At 29.9% G+C, this 22,461-nt stretch overlaps 1 protein-coding gene across 1 annotated transcript; it reads right to left on the reverse strand.

Annotated features, from left to right (window-relative positions):
- Nucleotides 1-11,892: 11,892 nt before the first annotated feature.
- Nucleotides 11,893-13,737, reverse strand: LOC124895790. Its single transcript, XM_047406215.1, has 2 exons — nt 13,140-13,737; nt 11,893-12,079 (listed from the first exon to the last, which is right to left on the reverse strand). Exons 1-2 carry the CDS (start codon nt 13,440-13,442, stop codon nt 12,062-12,064), a joined length of 321 nt encoding a protein of 106 aa, XP_047262171.1. The 5' UTR covers nt 13,443-13,737; the 3' UTR covers nt 11,893-12,061.
- Nucleotides 13,738-22,461: the final 8,724 nt, after the last annotated feature.

Here is a 22,461-nt window from a genome sequence, read left to right on the forward strand (position 1 = left end):
ATTGAGAGTGAACAAATGCTACACATTGGCCGATGAAGAAATTCTTCATTGATTTTCGAGGCCTTCACAAATAAAAAAATAAATATTACGTGTACAAATACGCAATAAAATAAATAAATTTGGGCAATGAAAAAATCCTTATCATATTTAAAACTTTATCTGAGCTCACGCTATAACAAAAAATTTATTTTTATATACATATATGCGCATATATTTTTTAATTTATTTTCATTTGTCACTAATCTCTTTATCTTAAGTGTTTATACAGGTTATTGACAATACTCGTCAGGAATGACATTCAAAGAAGACGTTAAATTTTTATATTGTATTTTACATTCTTAGACTTGTACAAATATTATCATAGTGAAAACTTTATTTTTAGGGTATTGGGCGGGATATTCTTTATTTACGCAATCTACATCAAGAGTTAGGTGAATCTAGGCTCTTAATATATATGTTAAATCAATTTAGATAATTAATAAAAATAATTCATACTTTTTACACTAAAAATAATACGTAATCTTTTTTCTTTAAAATAAATTTTTCTTTATTCAATCTTTAATTTTCTTTTCATATACATTCCTATATATATTTTTATTTACATATCTTCATATACTTTTATACATATTTTTACAATAATATATGTAATTTATACATTCTTTACATATAAATTATTTACATTATTTTTACACACTTTATATTTGTATGTATACACATTAATTTCTTCTCTATCTTTTAATAAACCTAAGTCTGGCAGGAAACCACATTTGTGAATTCTGAAGGGTGCCTAAACCCTTTCCTTCTAAATAATTTGAACTCTTACCTAAAATCTAAAGTGGTTCGTAGATTAAAACACAAGTCATATATGTTAATAAATAAATAGGTTTCCTTATTTTCCTTAAAAATTAGGTGGCGACTCTGTACATAATTTATTCTTTTAGGGTCCATAATGTCGTGCTCATTTTGACCTTAGGTAAAAATAGGGTATGACAGTGATTCAAAGCAAAAATAAAGTATACCTTCTTAGAGAGAAAAGAAAAATCTATACAAAAGGTGTTTTGGATATTGAGTTGTTAGTAAGAAAACGTGGAGCTTTTATTTGAGATGAACGTACAAATTGAGGGTCTATAGTAGGTGATTCAAACATTACATTCTATAAGTTTTTTTCAGTTCTAATGCTTACTAGATTTGACTAAGAGTCTCCTGTTCACATAAGCATATCCTTTTGTTTGTAATGAATCCTCTTATAGCTTTAGTATTTAAATTTAGAATGTACAAACTGTCCTATGTTTTTAAGATTGGTATGTGCATTTGGTTTGAGGTTTTCCAATTCAGCTTCCTTTTACTTGGGTTGGTTTTCTTTGAAACTTTTAGGGTAACACTTCGCCTCTGTATTACCTCAGTGAAAGTGAGATGATCTCTTTGATGGAAAAACATGATACTAAAATAGATGTCTCAATCTCCATGCATATTAACAGCATATGAAAACACGTTTCTGTCCAATTTTTGCTATATGCATTGTTTTCTAATTCTAGCTGTTATAGATTACAGGTATAAGTTGGCAATGATTGGTTCTAACTCCTTTAGATATCATCTCAATAAGAGGGTGCCAATCCATATATTCTAATCTCTGTTTGTCTTTTCTTAAATTTGAAAGATGATAATATCCATTGTTGAATATAGTTATGTGTGCAGATATCCCTGTAAGAAGGTGTGACATATTGAATATAGTGGTATGAGAATAAGTAGAAGTAGGCCAAAGAAGTAGTTGAGAGAGGTGATTAAATAGATTATGGAGGTCGTTGATTATGATAAATAGATAGTAGGTAGTTGAGTTTGCCTAGAATATGTATGAATGCCAATGCAACATTGCATGCAAAGTTTTTGTCTGGTATGTCATCTACTCTTGAAGAAACCGATCGATGCTGCCAGCAAAAACCTTCTCCGTTCCATTGATGGTATGTTATTTAGTAAAACACATATATTGATACTTACGTTTGGTGCTTGATATCATCCAATTAACTAAATTAAATTCTGCAAATTCTTTAGAACTTGACCGTGATGCTTGTAGGAACTTTGATTACATGATTGTTCTTTATTGTGGAAAGCTGAGAGAATTGAAGAGTGGACACTACCACAAGGTTGTTTGAGATTACAGTCATGTCAGATAATGTCTTTCATAAAAGTACATGGTAAGGACTTTGCCAGTGGTGAAACTAGAAATTTTGTTTGAGGTGTTCAAGATTTAATATATAGGTATGAAAATAATTTTGTATAATTCTCAATCTACATAATATAAGTGACCACCCTAAGTTACATGTGGCTATGCCACTACACATTACGACATATTTTATTTGGACTGAAATTATTCATGTACTTATGGCATTATGCTTATGTTCAAATCTCTATCACTTATACTAGATCGACAAACTATCTTACTCTACATCAAAAAAGATCTTTCAGTATACTAAGCATTGGTTTCATTGAAAAGCTCAAGACTCCTTTTTAAAATGTATTGCCACTGAGTTCGAAATATTGAAAACAACCTAGTAGCATATATAATTTAATTTTTTGGGGTCCCAAATAAATTTTGAGGGTCCGATCGAAGGTTTTGAAAACATGCAACTCCAGTTAAATTGCTGATAGCTGGTGTATGTGGAGTCCTTCATCATATATGTAGGGGAGTAGTCATATTCATGGTGAAGGAGTGTTTTGTATATCGTGATCGCGAAGGGTAATTAGTGATCAGGTCGGGTTTCTCTTTCTACACATTTGTAAAATGGTCAATGCATTCACGATTGGTTTGGATCATCAGCCTTCACATTTTTTAGAATGGAGTCACAATCACGAAGAAAAATTAAATGTCTGGTCCAATGTTGATCCTCATGATTGTGAGGTGGGGACCACGGTTGCAAGGTATTTTTTACCTGAATAATATATATTTTTATTTTTATGATTTCTCACTATTATTGAACTTGAGGGTTTTGGGAGAGACGATTTCAAAAGGGTTTCATCACCACTTTTGCTTGTGTAACCTCTAAACTTCTATTTTCATAATTTTTTGTTGATTTCATCTCCTAAATAGCTTTAGAAACTTGATTTCATATTGAATTTTTTTGGGAGTTTTACCTAGTTAACCTTAAATTGATTTTTGTAATTTGAGATTTGTTATTAACTCATTGTTATATGTTTTTTCAAATATGGACTCCATTTGATACGAGAAACATATTTCTAAAATAAAATTTCAGATTTGCCCCTTTTAATTTTCAACCTATCTTTTGAGCTAATTTGAATTTAATTTTAATATGGTCAATATAGGAATCATTAGTTTCCTTTTGATGTGTAGATAATATTTTTGATAGTTTTAGTTTGTTCTGAGATTGCTCATAAAGGAAAGACTCTGCATTGAAGGTTAGATTATTACTTAATTTCTTCAAACTGGCTAGATATTTAAAAATTCTTGTAAAACATGTGATGAGTTGGGAATTAGACAGGAAAATAATAAATCAAGACTATTATTGTTATCGTATTGTCCGTGTGAGGGCTTATTTGCATATTAGTGTTGACTTGAGAGATATATTTGTGGTGATGTCTAAGTAGGGGATTTATATGACATTGCAGGCCTTATGCGTACACAAAATACCATTATTATTGTTGTAATGCTCACCCTGGAGATAGAATTAATACTATAGGCCTTAGTTGAGCACTATTTTGCTTCTACCATGATAGTGATATCCGAGTGAGGAATTTCGAAATGATATTATTAATGGATTACATGACAATTTATCCTAGTGGTGCCGAGCAAGGACTTATATCATGAATTATTGATATATTGAGTTGGTTTTCAGCTCATTTTTCTGTATTGAATTGCTTATCATCTTCATACTGATTAGTTGTGTGCAGTACATTCTCATTTAATCAATATTATATTTATGAAATATTGATACTACTTAGAAACACTGATTTTTTCTAAAAAAAAAAAAAAGTGGAACACTTTTGAAAAATCTTTAATCAAGGTCATTTATCATCAAGATTAATTGTGATTTGAGAAAGTATGTGGGTTGCAAATCTCCATGGGTCATGTCTTGAAGCGCTAAGGCTAAGAAGGTATACACAGAAACTCATGTGATGACTTTTATTCACCATTATCCCACTATTTGTATTGCATTTACATTGCATTGTATCATTTGTTTTTTCTTTATGTGTTTTGTTCCTCTGTAATTAGTTTCTCTATATATTTCATGTGCAGTCTTCCATTTTTATCTTTATATTGTAGAACTATTAATGAAGATAGTGTGAGCTATCATTTGGGAACTTTTTTCATTTGAAGGTGGAACGTGCTCATAGTATATTTTAGTTGTTTAGTTTTCTACTTTACTCAGTCGGTATATAATGCCTACTGAGTACAAATGGATCGTACTCACTCCTACTTTTGTGTTCTTTTGGTGTAGACCCCTGTATGAATACGATTTGTGGCGGATGATCTTGTGTTGTTTGGTGTTAATATTCATGGTACTGGTGAGCTCCAGAGTTCGAGGCTAAGGATGTGTATAGGTCGATTTAGTTTGGTTTTGTGCATTATCAGTTTGATTTATCGATTTTCAATTTGTAAACACGTTAAATCAACAATTGAATCAATAAGATATTTGTTATCGATTTTTGATTAATTGATTTTTGTTCTTTATCGATTGAATTTTCAATTTAACCGATCAGAAAATAATCTCGTAATTTTTCTTTATTTCTCTTATTTTTATTTGTTCTATACTATCTTTATATATAAAGTCTACACAAATTAAAAGAACTAAGACAACAATGATAAAATACAAAAGACAACAAGTTATGTATATGGAAGCTAAAGCCAGCATTGTATAAGTGTGAATAAAAAGATAATTTTTAATATAATCATATTGGGTTATCGGTTTAACCATTAACTAAAATCTAAAATCGAAATGATAGTCCAATAAAAAAGATTACAAAATCGTTAAAAAATCAGTAACCCAATAACCTAATACCGATAAATCAATAATATTTTTATCGATTCAATTTATCGGTTGAATTAATTTTTGCACACTCCTATTCGAGGAAGATTTCAGATCTCCTCTTATCTCGTCTTGTTTTTATTTACATTTAGAGATAGATTCATGTATTTCAGATTTGGACTAGATGCTCTTTATACTTATGACATACACCAGTATCTTAAGAATTTATGTATTTTATTCGGATACTTTTTGTTATTTACATATATGACCTGACTTCGTTCTAGAAGTCTCACATTTACTCATTTTTCTTCGTATATTAATTTTTCTTTAATTTTGGATTTTGGCTTATCTACTAAGGTTGGGTCAAGATAGTTGCTATCATGAACTCAATTTTTGGCTAGTTGACACTCCCAAAAGTTGAAGGGACTATGTACATAAGATAAAATCAGTGCAAAGACACATGACATGATCAGGATAGCTAGCTCAAGCATGTGATGCAACAATGTGAGCTACAATTACATAGATTCTCTCTCTATCGCTATCTCTTTCGGGACATAACAATAAATGCATCCTCTAGTAAAGGATAAAAACTGACTGTTCAATTCTACATGGCCAAGAAGACAAATAAGGAACAAGAATGTCAGATTCTTTAGAAACGCAAACGAGTGCATTTGAAGAAGAGCATCAGAAGAATATTAGTTAGCTCTCTAATGAAACGGATAGATGACGCACCCCCATAGGTCTTAGTCCTATAGGTCAATGTTGTCAAATTAGCCAGAGCCTAAAATTGTAAACTAAAAAATTGTTGTCCTTATGATCTGCTCTCTCACTTTCTCAATCAACACAACAATTGTTACTTTCTCCAAACTTTTTTTTCTTTGCTCTTGAATATACACTTAGTTGTGAGACGTCTTCGATAGTTTAGATTTAGCTCTCAATTGCACTCGTGGACATTCTTGGCGTTCTTAGATTTATTTGTTTTACTTACTTGTTCTACTTTGTTCGTAATTGTTTCTTTTAATCACTTTGAAGTCTAATTACTAATAAATTTAATCTAAAACAAGGTTGAATCGTAACGTGCTCTTAATTCAACTACAAATCCGATTGTACAAAATTCATGGTAAACAATTTTGACTTGGTGATATGTCTAATCAATTTTTCGTTGCGGTTTGGCTCGATGATATGTGTTGAAATTTCGACGTGTGCTATCAAGATTCTGCCTTTAGCTATCTTAGCTTGTTTAGTATCGATTTGGTCGTCCAATTATAGTTGCATCTGGATTATTGCATGATTATTAATTCTTGTTATTATAACTATTTAAATTTTACTCCCTCCATCTAATAATATTTATCCACTGCTGACTTGATAGACATTTGAAAAAATAATAAATAATATAAATAATTTTACTCTATCATCCTTTGAATATAATAAAAACAATGCTTTGGGAAATGCAGTGAATAATAATAATATTTAATAAGCAAGGCTAAAATGGATAAATAATTCATTGATTTTTCAAATTAAATAAGTATTATTGGACATCAACTTTTAGTAATTTCGATAGTAAAGATGAATGGAAAGAGTAAGCTTTCTTTAATAAAGAAGCAAACATATTCTGTTTGTTAGTAATACCCTTATGGATTTTCAATCTGCGCTGCCTTCATACGGCTTGCTCCTATGAAATGGAGGGAGCAACACTCTTCTCCTATTGCCACTTGCATTAAATTAGAATTACAGCAGAACGCCAGAACATGTCTAACAATAACAAAAATTGGTTATAAAGAGTAAATAATTTGGTTAAAACTCATTGAAAGACACACATCTTTACGAAAGTTACAATATTATCCACGTTTCTCAAAGCTTAAGTTCTTGTTCAAGTGTTTAAAATAAATTTCATAGTATTCCGAAATGCATGTTACTGTAGTTAAAGATTTCTTTAGGATCTGCCAAGTTAATATTGTGAAGTAAAATGAAATGGAAGGGTATTTGAAATATATTTTACTTTCTTCGTCCAACAATATTTATCCACTATTAACTTGATATTCAGGCTGTCAAACAATAAATAATAGTAGGAAAATTTTACTATAGTATCTTTTAAATATAATAAATTTAATGTTTTGAGCAATGTATTAATCAATAAATAGTATTTACTAGGATGGGTAAAATGAGTAGAAAAGGTGATACGGAAATAATCACGGATATGAACTTATGGGAGTGCATGTTGGGTCCGAGACTTGGTGTGTGCAATTGAAGTGCAAAAGGAAACTTAAATGCACTAAAAATCAGCCAACATACTACAGTTGATGGGCGCGTAAGTCTCGCAGGGGCCTTTTGGTCTTTTTGCCTTTTATTTGTAATAGGATATAAATAGAATAATGTAGGGTTTCCTTGATTAGATTTTGGATGATGTTGTAAGTCTTGAAACACAAAGAACACAAGTCCTCTCCCTTTGGAGGCACAAAACCGCCACTAAGACAAGATCTAGTGTGGAATCATTAGTGATTGTGTGATTGCTTGAAAATGTTGGCGCTAGAGAGATGGACTCCAATCTTGTGTCACGTAAGAGATAGGTGAATCGTTGTGTGTATTGTTAAAGGTTCAAGAGTGGAATAGGCTTTTGGATTTAAAAGATTATATCTTTGTGTAGTCTATCTATCTATCCCTTTTCTTTTACTATAATCTTGTAGTAGTTGTGTTCTTGTAACCATTTCTATTTTGTGTTAGTAAAACTGTATGTTGTTCTTATATTATTGTTATCATCTCGTGTCATCTTGTTCTTGCTGTGTTGTTGCTGTTTTGGTGTTAAAATACACCTTGTATCTTGCAATATTTGTGTTGTTATTATTGGCCGAAAGTTGCTCTCAAAGGGTTCTCGGATTTGCTTTAAAATTATGGACTGTTTTGGGGTGTTTTTGGTGTTTCCAAGTTTTTATTGTATCATTTGGTATCAGATCTTGTGGTTGATTTTGTTCCAACAAAATCAATCTTGGACTTGGTAGTTGAAAAAAATACAAAAAAAAAAAAAAAAGTTATGTTCTTGAGATTTTGTTCTTGGACGAAAGTTGTATCTTGTTGTTGTCTTGGTCGAAAATTTGTTTCTGTGTCTAGATCTATTAATCATTTTGTTAGTCTAATGTGTTTCTTGTGTTAGTTTCTTGATTCACTAACACTAAGGGTGTCTAGAACTATATTTGAGCTTAAACTTGTTGAAGTTTTGTTGTGAACTTAAAAGGTGGTCGTGTGTTGTGGTGTTGTTGTGAAGAATTGGAGTGGGCGTTAAAGGTGTTGTTGTTGTAGTTCTTGAAGATTATTGTTGTGTTCATCTTGTACTTCACCTAGTCTTATAACTTAATCAACAAAAAGTGTAAAATAGATTCAAGAAGTCGAAGATAAAAGTTGTAAAGCTTGTTGGTGAAAGGACTTGAACCCATCACTTTCTAGACTTGACATCAACTTTTTCAACCACTTTTCCTTGTTTAAAGGGCCTTGTTTTGTGGGAATAGTAATAGTCAAGTTAAGACTTGTGTTTGAAAATTGAAAAGAGTTCCAAGATTTGTAGTCTTCCCTCCATTAACCAAAATTCACCATTTCAAATTGCAAAGTGATCAAGACTTCAAATTGGTGAATAAAATGGCGCCAAAATAGTGACAAATTGCAAGCTGCCATGTCATCACTTTACTGTTCACGCAACATATTTTAAGCTCAAATTTTGATCTTTTAGTTTCATTTGTTGATTCCAAATCTAACTTACAAGCTAGTACTAGATTATGAGTTAGTTTTGAAACCGTTGTTTGTGTTAACTTTTCTTTGTGTGTCTTAATTTTTTTGAGTCATCATAATACGTGCTTTTATTTTTTTCTTACTCTTTGGAGTCATTGTCAACGTTGGATTCACCTCTCAACACCTCTCGGAGTACAAGCAAGCTTACAATACTTTAGAGATTAAGTGTGAGGGATCCAAGGGACACTAAATAAAAGAGAGATTGAGGATGTTTTGTACAACTAACGTGTTTTCTGTTTTGTAGGTAACTCCTTTGCAATAATGGACACTATTTTGGCCCACTTTGATGCTATTTTCTGAGAAATGGCTAAGGCAAATGTGGGTCTTGAAAAATTGGGCTCGGATATGTTGATTATACTTGAGAGGTTGGATCGAGTGGAGAGTCGAAGGAATTCTCGTGATTCTACTTCCGAAGCTTTACCTCAAACAATCAATCCTCCAAGACCACCCCCGATTGATATAGACATAAGCCAAGACACCAAATGTCTTCCAACCCGATACCTACATAGGTCAATCCCTCCTCCATTCGATCAAGTCCAACAAAAAGGACTTGGAAGCCAAATTTCTCCCGTCCAAGCTCCACAACCAAAGCTCCACTTTACCAAATCAATCCTCTCAATCGAAACTCCACTTCACCAAAACCGACATGTCCATGTAGAGGAGAATGGTAGAAAGGAACATGACGGATATAGAGTCAATGACGATGCTTGTCTGATGGTAGAAGACTTGTTTCGGATGAGATTGAAGACAAGGCTCAAGATGGAGAGGAAGCCGAGGTTCAAAATGAAGATATTGGCCGAGACTTATGTTAATGTGCTCTCAGGGTCCTCATGATTTTACGGGCTGTTTTTATGCCATCTCATGATTTTGTGGATTGTTTTTGTGTCATCTCATGTTTTGCAGGCTGTTTTGAGTGGTTTCTTTTGAAGTGGCCGATTAAACAAGGTGAAGCCGTGAATTTATGGACAAATTCCTCTCAAGATGGAGAGGATGATATGGGAATAATCACGAATATAGACTTATGAGAGTGCATGTTGGGTTTGAGACTTGGTGTGTGCAATTGAAGTACAAAAGGTGACCTAAATGCGCTAAAAATCAGCCAACATACTACACTTGATGGGCGCCTAAGTCTCTAAGGGGACTTTTGGTCCTTTTGCCTTTTATTTGTAATAGGATATAAATCGAACAATGTAGGATTTCTTTGATTAGATTTTGGATGATGTTGTAAGTCTTGGAACACAAAGAACACAAGTCTTCTCCCTTTGGAAGCACAAAACCAAAACTAGGACAAGATCTAGTGTGGAATCACTAGTGATTGTGTGATTGCTTGAAAACGTTGGCGCTAGAGAGGTGGACTCCAATCTTGTGTCACAAAAGAGATAGGTGAATCATTGTGTATATTGTTAAAGGTCCAAGAGTGAAATAGGCTCTTGAGTTTTTAAGATTATACCTTCGTGTAGTCTATCTATCTATCATTTTTCTTTCATTGTAATCTTGTTGTAGTTGTGCTCTTGTAATCGTTTCTATTTTGTATCAGTAAAACCGTGTGTTGTTCTTATATTATTGTTATCATCTCACGTCATCTTGTTCTTGTTGTGTTGTTGCTGTTTTGGTGTTAAAATACATCTTGTATCTTGCAATCTTTGTGTTGTTATTGTTGGCCGAAAGTTGCTCTCAATGGGTTCTCAAATTTGCTTTAAAATTGTGGACTGTTTTGGAGCGTTTTTAGTGTTTCCAAGTTTTTATTGTATCAAAATGATAAAATGACATATATTTGGTAGAAAAAAAGTAAATTATTCATTGATTTTTCAAACTGTATAAGTTTTGTTGGACATCTACTGTCAATATAATGAACAAGTATTGTAGGGCAGATGGAGAACTAAACTAACCTTATTAATTATACTTTGAAAATCTAAATTTGGCTACTACTATTATTTTATGTAATCTATATATAATAATAAAGGAGACATTAGAGGCTGTTGTGGCACCTCTCAATGACCTCAATTTAAATTTATCCTTTTTCTCCTTTTTTTTGAGCATTTTCCTTGATTTTATTGTATTTTTAATTAATTTCTACTACTAATTACCTATAAATTAATTAAATCCTCTATAATAAATATAGCATTCAACCTTTTGCAATAAAACTCAAGTCATTTCTGTCATAATCAGCCCCTATACACATCTTTCATATTCCTTGTAGTAAATCACTATACATGTTAATGTTATTTCCTTTAATGATATTAATTTCACATTATTATTCATTTTTTAATGTACAAGTTAGTAAAAAAGAGAGGTTAATATGTGACTATCGGACTACTTTAAGATTTTTTTCATGTGATTAAATAATTACTTAAGTACTAAATGTCTTAATGAATTTCCACGTTCTCATTCCATTAACCCACCTTGAATTTCAACAATTATAACGTTAATACAATTACAATATTATTAATATAATAACAGTAACAACAAACTCATAAGAAAATGATAGGACAGCTTTCTATTAATAAGAATACTATTTATTTTTTTCTTTTTTAACATCATCATTATTATATAAAATGATGATTTCGTCTAATATTTAAGTTTTTTCTCCTTTTTATATTTAATGTGTTCGATAAAAATAAATACTCATAACTCACACCTCTTCAATTTATGATTTAAATAATATCTATAACTCCTATTCTTTAATCTTCATAATCCTTAAAAATTAATTTGTAAATTATGACGTCTTATGATATTCCTTCACTTCGGCTATATACATCTTATGATATTTCTCTTAACACATTTTTTCTCCGTCACCATATATACACTACAACATAACTTTTTGTGGCGACTAATGTCGCTGCTAAAGTCTGAAAAATCGCCACTAATTATTTTTAGTGACAACATAAGCAATGTAACAATTACGGAAACTTCCGTAGCTAAAAGTTTTTGTGACGACATCTGTAAGTCACCACAAAACATACATTCTGTGGCGACAAAACTTGCCACAAAAAAGCAAGCAAATGCGCCACAAAAGAAAGTTCAAAAAATCGATCTTGGGATATAAATTATATATTATCTGCTTCATTGTCAATAATATAACTATAGTACTTAAAGGTACAAAGACAATATTAAAATATATTTCTCCACAAGAGAATTCGTTGTCAATAATATAACTATAGTACTTAAAGGTACAAAGACAATATTAAAATATATTTCTCCACAAGAGAATTATATAGTTTTTAATGGGTAACAAATCAGTGTGATATACAAATGAGAAAAAAATCACAAAATATCTTCAAACTTCTAATGGCTAACAACTCCCATCATGAAATTACTAGTCCCTGAAATAAAAAATAAAGCGAAATAAAAAATAAAGCGAAGTTTCAATTCTAACTTGTTAAGATGCAGGAAATGATTTGAGAAATCTTAATGTTGATTGTAAAAGAGATGACCACAATGTCTTTGAATTAAAATATTGCGGAATACATTAAAAATTCCAGAATGCACAAACTAGTTTCATCAAATCATAATACTAAGCTCAAAAGACAAAATTGTCAAACTATTTCCTTGTAGTTCAAAGTGGAGCAGTTAAACAACCAAATCTGAATACGCTAGGATAGGAACATATAAAAAAGTGAAGCAGCTAGAATAGTTTTAAGTCGTCTAGTATTTTTTTTAGAAAAACTAGAACACCACATGAGGAAAGAAATCAACAAGAAATTGCTACCTAAGAAGAAGCAAATGTTATTCTTTAGAAATTCACCAGCTATGTTGTGTGAAGTATATTTCTAGAGTAAGTGGATAATTAGCCAAGAGAAACAGGACAAATACACAATAAATCGTCACTAATATTGTGCAAAAACTCTTTAAATATTTTTGTGCAACAACTCCTTTAACGTTTCAAATTAACATAAACAATACCATTTTTTCTTAACCTGAAAAATAGACAAAGATATATAAATGCTGAAATTTGATTTAACCTTTTATGGTCAAATCAGTTATAAAGAAGGAAAGAAAACCACTAAACATCCCCAAAAATGCATAATTTGTCAAAATATGAGTAAAGATATATGTCAATGCTGAAATTAAGCAAGGCAAATGGTTGTCAAACACTATATGAGTCCAAATCAAATTGCAAACATGATTATCAGTCCATGCAAACAGAAACATATCTCAAAAATTTACACAGATCAGTATTCAAACTTTCTACCTAGGGTTAAATGCATGTTCATAAAAACTGAGCATTTTCACATATATCGACCTAAACACATAAACACAAACAAGATTGAACGAATTAATTCAAAATTCGCGATCAATTTCATCAATTTCGAATCAAAGAATCTATCAATAATTTTAAGAAATAGAAGAGATCTTGAAAAAAATTTAAACACACAAGCAAACCTGAAAATGTGAATCCATCATGTACTTTAGAATTTTCCGGTGATATTGCCAGAAACGGCGGTGGTGGCGGCGGATTCCATTAGCGGCGGCGCTTGGACAGTGTAAAGAAGGAGAGGAAGAAAACAGGTGACGTAGTGGTGGTCGCCTGCACCGGCTGGAGCGGCTGTTGGTGTTGTTCTCATTGGGTAGCGGGAAAATGAAAGCGCTGGCCAGATCTCGCTGGTGGGATGGTGTTCTCCGGCGTGGGGAAGAGAACAGAGCAGCGGTGGCAGCTATGGCTTTCCCGCCGGCTGCTTCTGGCATTGGGCGGCGGCGGCGTGCTCGGATGAAGCAGTGGCGGAGTCGGCTTCAATAAGGGGGATGGTTATTGATCTGGAATGGAGCGGTGAAGGAAACAGCCGGGGGCCGCCAGATGGTTTGCTCGATTGAGCTGCCCTGGCTTGGATCTGCGAGTGAAGAAGAAGAATGGAGTAACAGAGGCAACACGAGGTGAAGGGGAGGAGGCGGACTGGTGGTGCTCCATCCGTCAGGCAACCGGAGATGGCAATGAGAGAGAAAGTGAGAGCTCATGCGGCTGATTGTGGGAAAAATAATTTTAGGGTTTTGACTATTGTTTAAAAGGAAAGAAATGGCTGAATTGATCTCAGACTCAGTCGTTGGATCAACTTTGATCAACGATTGAGATTAAGGCATTTAAAAATATGCCAATTGAAATTTAAATAGGAACCCAAGTTGATATTTAATCTTGGCTAAAATTGATATCAATTGAAATAAATATTGGCTAAAAATTAAATACAAGAAAGAAAAATTGAATTAAAGTATCTGCTAGTTTAATAAATGTAATAATAATGATAACAATAATAATCATAATAATAATGAAACGTTCTATTAAAATAAATTAATGTTACGTCAAAATTATTATAAAAATTATCGATAATAATAACAACAACAATAACAATAATAGTAAATAGAATAATAACAGACAATATATTTATAAACTGTGAGTGCGCACATTTACGTGAAAAAAATAATTTAATAAATATTGATAAAATTATGTAAAATGTCGTATTTGAATTACTAAATTGTAAAAAATGATACTAAAAAGTAATAGAATAATTTGTACATTTTTAAATCATGAACATGGCTTGTCGGAAATTATTTGATACTAAAATAATGCGCAAAGAATATTAATATTAAAAGTTAAATAATTTTGACAAAAATAGCAGCCTAAGAGGAGTATCGGGTGGTCAAAATTGGGAATCAACAATATCTTGAACCAGCAAAAAATCAAGCTTTGAATTAATCTTGGTTCATTTATGATGTGCATAGTTGAGATTCTTTCACAAAATTTTTTAAAATATTTAAATTTTTTCTATGTCTATTTGAAAAATAAATAAAAGTACAATAATGGACTTTACTTAAAAAAGAGAAAAACAGACGAGCAGCAGCAACCGACGCGACTCCAATAGGCAGAGGCATCGCCACAAAACTGTCTCTCGATATTTTTGGAGTCTCAATTAGAGCTCTTAATTTGGAACCCTAGATTGGGCTTAAGGGGTTCTAGATTGTCTATATATAAAATATATATCCAAAATATATTTACAAATAACTTAATTTATTTTTTTAAAGAAAAAACAACGCAAAATAAAAATTTTAACTTTTGATTTGGTTTACTTTTTAAACTTTTTGGGCTTTTAATTTATATCATTAATTATTTTATATTTTATTATTAGCTTAAATAATTTTTATTTGTAACTAACCTTGTAAATATCTCGAGCTGAGAGTTTTATCAGAAATATCTTTTTTACCCTGGAAAGATAAAAGTAATATCTACGTACATCTTACACTCTCAAACATCATTTGTGGAACTACATATCCAATCAGATCCCTCTATAATGTCACCTCATTATAACCACTGAAAAAATTTCAATTTACCTATATAAGTGGAACGAATAACAAAATAGATGTATTAGTGGTGACAAAAAAGATGGTCACAACAAATCTCCCTTTAGCAGCAATTAAAAAGCCACAAAAGACTTATAGTAGCGACAACTCGTAGGTAGCCACTAACCCAAATTTTATTAGAAAAATTACTACATATTTGTGGCAACCTACGCATAATCGTCACTAAATATGTCACTATTAGTGACGAGTTTAACGGTCGCCCCTAAATCTTATACCTTTTGTGGCAACCTTTATATGTCGCCACATAAATCCTAACTTTTGTGGCAACTGTTTGTGTCGCCACTGATAGTCGTCACAAAAAAACTGTATTTCTTGTAGTGTTATAGTATACATAAGGGTGAGAAAGAAAATGATAATCATCACACCATATGATTATTTTAACGGCTAAGAACCGTAGTTGACAAAGATATGATTGCTTTCACAGCTAAGAACGATGGTTCATAAAGTCTTACATAATCTTTGGGCAAAAATATTTCTTTTCATTTTCTGAATTATACTCCTTTCATTTTAATTATGTGATGCTATTTATTTTTGAAAGTCAATTTACTAATCTTTGAAACTAAATTTTCTCTATTTTTCTATACAAATTCATGATTTATTTAATAAATTTTATTCAAGATTATCAGATTTTTTCTCCTTCACCAGAGTATATATACATAAATGTGAGAAAGAAAATGATAATTATCACACCATATAATTATTTTCACAATTAAGAACCATGATTGACAATATATGATTGCTTTCGCAGTAAGAACCATGGTTGATGAAATCTTACATAATTCTTGGGTAGGAATATTTCATTTAATTTTCTTAATTATACTCCTTTCGTGTTAATTATGTGATGCTATTTATTTTTGAGAATCAATTGACTAATCTTTGAAATTAAATCGTGTTAGATGGACTCAATACCAATAAAATGTAAGTGCTAAATAACTATCAAGTTAAGGTTACATAAGTTGAAAAAATATACTTCTAATTTTATTTTTTTAAAAAATAGCCATTTAAAAGTTACAAAATCTGATTTTAGGTGCTTAAGATTGGAAGTTTCATTTAAGTTGTTTAAAGTAACTAACAGTTTCATTTAAATATATACTTAGTTTGTGCTTGCAGGGACGAAGAAGGAAGTCAAGAAAGATAAAAAAAGTAAAGAATATTGAGCAAATTCAGAAAAAGATTCATTATATGCTCTATTGAAGAATTAAAATATTTTTAAAACCTTTTAATTACACTTTCTTACTTTTTTTAAAGTTGTATTTTAAAGAAGTATTAAGGTTAGAATAAGACGATAAGGGGGTCTTCTTTTACTTTTTTGATCCTTTTTTGCATGACTATAATTATACACACATATTTCAAATGTTAAGTTGTGAATTCTTACAATTTTTTATTGTGATAGCTCTTGCAGTGGTCTAAACTGAAAATTATATGCTTGGAGCTATTATTGATTTTTGGTGAGATACAATCCTAATTCATAAAATTGATAATAAGGTACAAAAGATTATCAGTCGAAGTATTTTAAAAAAATCAAAGATCTTAAAACTTCAAGAAAAGACTTTATTTAAACAATAATTGAAAAAAAAAATTGACAACAAAATAAAGTTGTATAATTCCTAGAAAAACTAAAGAAACTTAAATTATTATTTGCGGTATTGTTGTTTTCGCAAAAGAAAAAAAAAATAAGAAGACGACAAATGGTATAAATCTATATTTATATAAAATTGAAATGAACTATTCAAATTTAAATTAAAGGATATTTTTTAAATCAACAATCTCTTGCTCTCATATTTTAGAGAGAAGTATACATTACCCCCTGAACTTGTCGAGTTTTATTCATGGCAAACCTGAACTTTTACTAGTCCTAAGTATCCCCGAACTTATTCTTTTAGTACGTCGCGTGGCCCTTTTTGCTGATGTGGTGAAATGTTTGGGTTTTACACTCCATCACGCGCGTGATGGAGTGATTTTTCAGCCAAATTAGCCTTTTTAATGGTTAAAAAATGAAAAAAAAATATTTTTCTTTAATTCTTTCAAAATATTCAATTATCCCTCTCACTATTTATTATCCCTCTTCCTCCATTACTTCCAATCTAAAAATAAAATTCCATCCATTTATTAATTTTGTAAAACTCCAGTTTATCTCTTAATTAGTTTATGAAATAAAACTTTCATCCGTTTATTAATTTTGTAAAAATTTTATTTATTAATCTACAAAAAAATTTCATCCGTTTAAAACTTTAGTTTTCATTTTTATGAAACTCCTTCAATTTCGTAATCTTAATTATATATACCATATGAGTTATTGTAACTAAAGAAATGTACTAAATATCGAAACAAATATTTTAAAAGATAATAACAAAACAAATACTAAAGAAACTAATACACATACTTATAATAAAGAGAATGTAGTTATATTGATTATGATTTTTAGTCTCTATTGATTTGATTTTCAATTTAACCGATAAGAAAATACTCATAAATTAAAAAAAAAGTAGTAACTAACATGAAAAGAAACCGAATCTTAATTGCAACCAAAATTCTACTTTTATATATATATATATATATATATATATATATATATATATATATATATGTATGTATGTATGTATGTATGTATGTATGTATGTATTGTGTAAAATAATAACTTCGCATAAACTTATTGGGTTATCGGTTTACCCAATAACCCAGTAAAAAAAATCAAAATCAAATCAATAACCCAATAATTTTTTTTATAAAATCATAAAAAATTATTAACCCTATAACGATAAATCAATAACATTTTTATCGGTTTGATTTTTGTACGTCCCTAACTTAAATTGTAATTTCTTACTCCGTTAATTATACTAAGAAACGTATTTGTGCATGTGGATCTCCTTAAAATCCTAATCGAAACACTAATCAGAAACTACTATGACACACTAACCAGAAAAAAATAATTTCATATTCTTAACACACACCAAAAAATATAAATCTTTAGATAATAGCTTACTTGATCAACGAAAATTCAATCATTCACTATTTTGGAGTAGAGGAAAACTGAAAAATATAATTTTTTTAGAGAGAAATCGAATTATTAAGGATAAAAGAGGCTTATTTTTTAATATAGAATAAATATAAGGGAAGTGGATGATATTTATCCACGTGGACAGCCACATCAGCATTTTTTTCCATGTGTCCGTGCATGTGTTACTCGTAGTGGACTTTCAGCAAAAAGGGGTCACGCGACGTACTAAAAGAACAAGTTCGGGGGGGGGGGGGGGGGGGGGGGGGGGGGGGGGAGGAGGTATTTAGGACTAGTAAAAGTTCAGGTGTACCATGTATAAAACTCGACAAGTTCAGGAGAATAATGTATACTTAACTTATTTTCTCCCTCCTTTTTGCTTACTGTATTTTCTATATAACTAATGTAAGAATCAATTCTTCAATTATGATTATCAATTATTTATTAATTACTTCCTATTTTCTCACTGTAACTATTGATAGTTGCAATTCAGTACCTAGATATACATGTATTGATAAATGAAATGGATAAAATCAAGCATTCTTAGAAGACCCTAAATTTTTTAAAGATTAGAATTTTGGAATAAATTACGAAATTTGTTGTAAATAATGTATTATACACAATGTGATGAATTAATGTATTAAATTTAAATCTACTTAGATTTCAAAAACTAAAAGGAATTTTAACACATTCTTACATTTGAATATTATCCGATCGCGCAAAGCGTGACCCGTTTCACTAGTTACTTAATAATAGGTGTAGTATTGGAAGAAAATGATTAATTTTCTTGATTTCATGAATTGAATAAATGAATTGAAACAACTACTTTTAGTAAGAAGACAAAGTAAAATGAATGAACTAAAACTTCTAAAAAGTCGTAAAGCCCATTATTAATATTAAAAAAGTGAAAATTATCCCAAATATACTTTTTGGATTGTTAATTACAAGTTATAGCATAACTTTTCATTAATTACTAGACCTAAGAGATAATTACAACCTATAACAATTTTTGGAAAAAAGCATATTTTAATTAAATTTTCAAAAAATTTATAATATTTAATATTTATATTATTTTCTTATATTTAGCACTAAACATTTATCACTCTTAATTAAAGATCTTGGATAATTATGGCAAGTTAAGGTATTAATATTTTTTTTAATAATTAAATATCAAATTTTGTTTACAATTTAAGGATCTTGGATAATTATGGCAAGTTAAGGTATTAATATTTTTATTTTTTTAATAATTAAATATCAAAATTTGTTCACAATTTAAGGAGTTATATATGGTAAATATATTTTTTTAAAGTTAAGAACTGATTTTATACTTTTTATTAACTTGAATAATTAACTTAATTATACACTCTTTCATATTTTACTTTCTTTAATTACCATTAGAAGTCTTTTATCTCTTTATTTTTTTAACTTCTTTTTTCCTTATTTTAATTTTATTATACAGAATTTCACGTTTTACGGTATCTGTTTAGGTGAATTCATACGCAATATCTTTTAACTTTTTACCAACTATCAATAAAAGTTTTCAACTCATTCTTCCTTCCTTTGTAGTTCTATTAACAATCAACACTGACATATTTTATATGTTATTATTTTGAATAAGAAAGATAAAATTGTTGAAGCTTCCATATGTGGGCATTAGTTTGTAGCTTTCATGTTTGTTCTGCTTTTCGACTGAGTTATGGGAGAAGCATATGCAAGGACAAAAAATGTTGTAGATCAAGCGATATGGACTGCGTACATCTTACCCTCCCCAAACCTCACTTTGCGAGAAACACTGGGTTTGTTGTTGTTGTTGTGGCATGTTTGATTGGAGTTGAAAACAAATGGTGTTGTTTATATTTGTCATCCTCACTCCTGAAAAGAAAAGATTGTGACATGATTTCATATATGTTGTTGGTTTGAAAAAAGAATAATGAAAAAAATGATTTTATGTTCTCTGAAAAAAATTGGTAGTGTGGTTATATTCCAAATGGATAATCTAGGATTGCATATAGTAACTGAGAAAATACTTTTAGTTGTCTTTGCATATATATTTTACTGTTTCTACTCATATATATCATTTGCTATTATTTGCTATTAAGCAAGCAACATCAACATGTACATAAATCATTGTGAAACACTTTTATTACAAGTCAACCAACATAATAAATAATATAACAATTTCAATCAAAATATACAGTCATTATCAGTGAACAAAAATAACATTAACTCTTCAGAATTTGATCATTAAAAATTATAATAAATCAATATTCATGGACATAAAATATTAAAAATAGGACAAATTTCAACACCAGAATTTATTAAACATAAATAATTTAAAACAAGAAATATTCTAACATCAAAATAAATTAAGAAATACAGATTCCATCTTAAGCAGAGGATGCATGTTTGTGGCATGTCTTTTTACTGTGTTCCTCTTGATGACAGTTACTACACGTAACCTTTGATCATTTACACTTTTCTTCATTTGGTGCTTTTCATCTTTCATAATATGATCTTTTGGGAGGTCTTTTTGAATTCGGAGGTAATACAATTTCATCCGATACTTTACGTGATATTTTTCATGTACTTTCATAAGGAAGAGGTTTAATTGATATGGCATAAGCATCTCTGAAATTTTTATTGCTATAGTAAGGTGAGCAATAGTTCTTGCCATGTTGGTTTCTATACGTAATAGAAGCCATAGCATGAGAGCATCGTATTTCATCCAATTGAAATTCTTCACAATTGTATTCAATTTTTTTGACGCTTTTACCTACATTCACAATCAACTTTAATACACAAAACACAAAACATTAAATTTTAATCATATCATGCAACCCATAAACATACATGCAACACATACAGTATGCAAGAATTTTAATCAATTGAATCTAAACATACTATATGCAAGAACTTTCAGTAATTGAATATAAACATATAGTATGCAAGAACTTTAATACACAAACTTTTGATATGCACAATTGAATCTAAAGTTACTGTTTCAAGGGACTTTCATCATATTATAGAAATTTTAACAACTAATCCTTACTTTTATCATGCAACACATAAACATACACAACTTCAAATACAGTTAATCTTTCAAGAGTATTTCATCACCATATTATACAAAATTCAATATTTTAACAATAAGAATTAAAGAAACACGTAAAAAAATTATTTAATTCTTTAAATACGTTTGATTGCAAAATATGAATTTGCTAAATAATTTAACATACCTACAAATCACATCTCCTTTCATGACGTACCATGATTGAATCCAAATTATCAAAAATCATATTTTTATAACACGACAATAACTTATGTTTGTTTTTCTTTCAAAAAAAATTCTTAGAAGTTGTATAAAATAAAAAGAAATTATGAAATTGATTTACTGGAATAATATAATCTTGTAGGTAAAAGAAGAAAGTGTATGATGATGGAACCTCTTCAATAGAGAATTGAAAAACACAAAAAAAAAAATCTTTACATTTGTTTCGAGTGGATAATATCCATTTTCATACGAAAATTTAACAAACCTGATGACTCTCATGTCCCTCCATGAGCTATCATGATTGAATGCAAATTAACAAAAATTCATATTTGATATCAAATGAAATACTTGTTTTTTCTTTTCTTTGAAATTATAATGCTCAGCAATTTGTTTGCAGACGCTGAAATTAAGATTTTTTGTTTACCGCCACAAATTCATCGTGTACAAAGAGGAAGGTAGTGTATGAAGATAGAAACTCTTAATGTAAGCATTAAAATAGAAGGAAAAACAACGATTAGAGGGATTTGAGATGGTTAAATATCAGTAATTAAGGTTAACTATATTTAAGGATGGTAAATTGTATATTAATTGTATTAAATCTTAATTTTTCTTTTTCATTAATTACTTTTTTGTATTTTCAACAAAACAAAAAAAACGTTTTATGTATTTTTTTTAAATGAAAGTTGTTATAATTTGAAAACTTAAAATTTTTGCTATAACTTGTAATAACTAATCTAATAAGTTTATATAGTTAATTTTCCCAAATTAAAATTAAAGTTATTGGCTATCATTAGACACCGAAGCAAGAGGTAGATACAAAGAACTTAAACACGTAAGTTAGTTAATGACTTGTAAACGAAGATCCAAAATGGAATTATCTTTTTTGACCTTATTATAGTATATATCATTAAGTGCATAACAAGTGGACATCTCATCCTCGATTTCAATCAACAAGCTTGTTAATATACTTATATAATTATTGAGAATTGTGATGAGATGGATAAAATATTTGGAATTTGAATTTCAAGAACAAAAATATTTTTTTTAAGGAGTGATTTCCCTTTTAAAATTAATATGGGATAAATTTAAAT

This window comes from Capsicum annuum, unplaced genomic scaffold, assembly GCF_002878395.1.
Source record: "Capsicum annuum cultivar UCD-10X-F1 unplaced genomic scaffold, UCD10Xv1.1 ctg996, whole genome shotgun sequence".
Lineage (NCBI taxonomy): Eukaryota > Viridiplantae > Streptophyta > Magnoliopsida > Solanales > Solanaceae > Capsicum > Capsicum annuum.

Bases quoted from the DNA above. Each gene is read 5' to 3' on its own strand.
- LOC124895790 (XM_047406215.1), bottom strand. From the start codon at position 13,442: ATGCCAGAAGCAGCCGGCGGGAAAGCCATAGCTGCCACCGCTGCTCTG.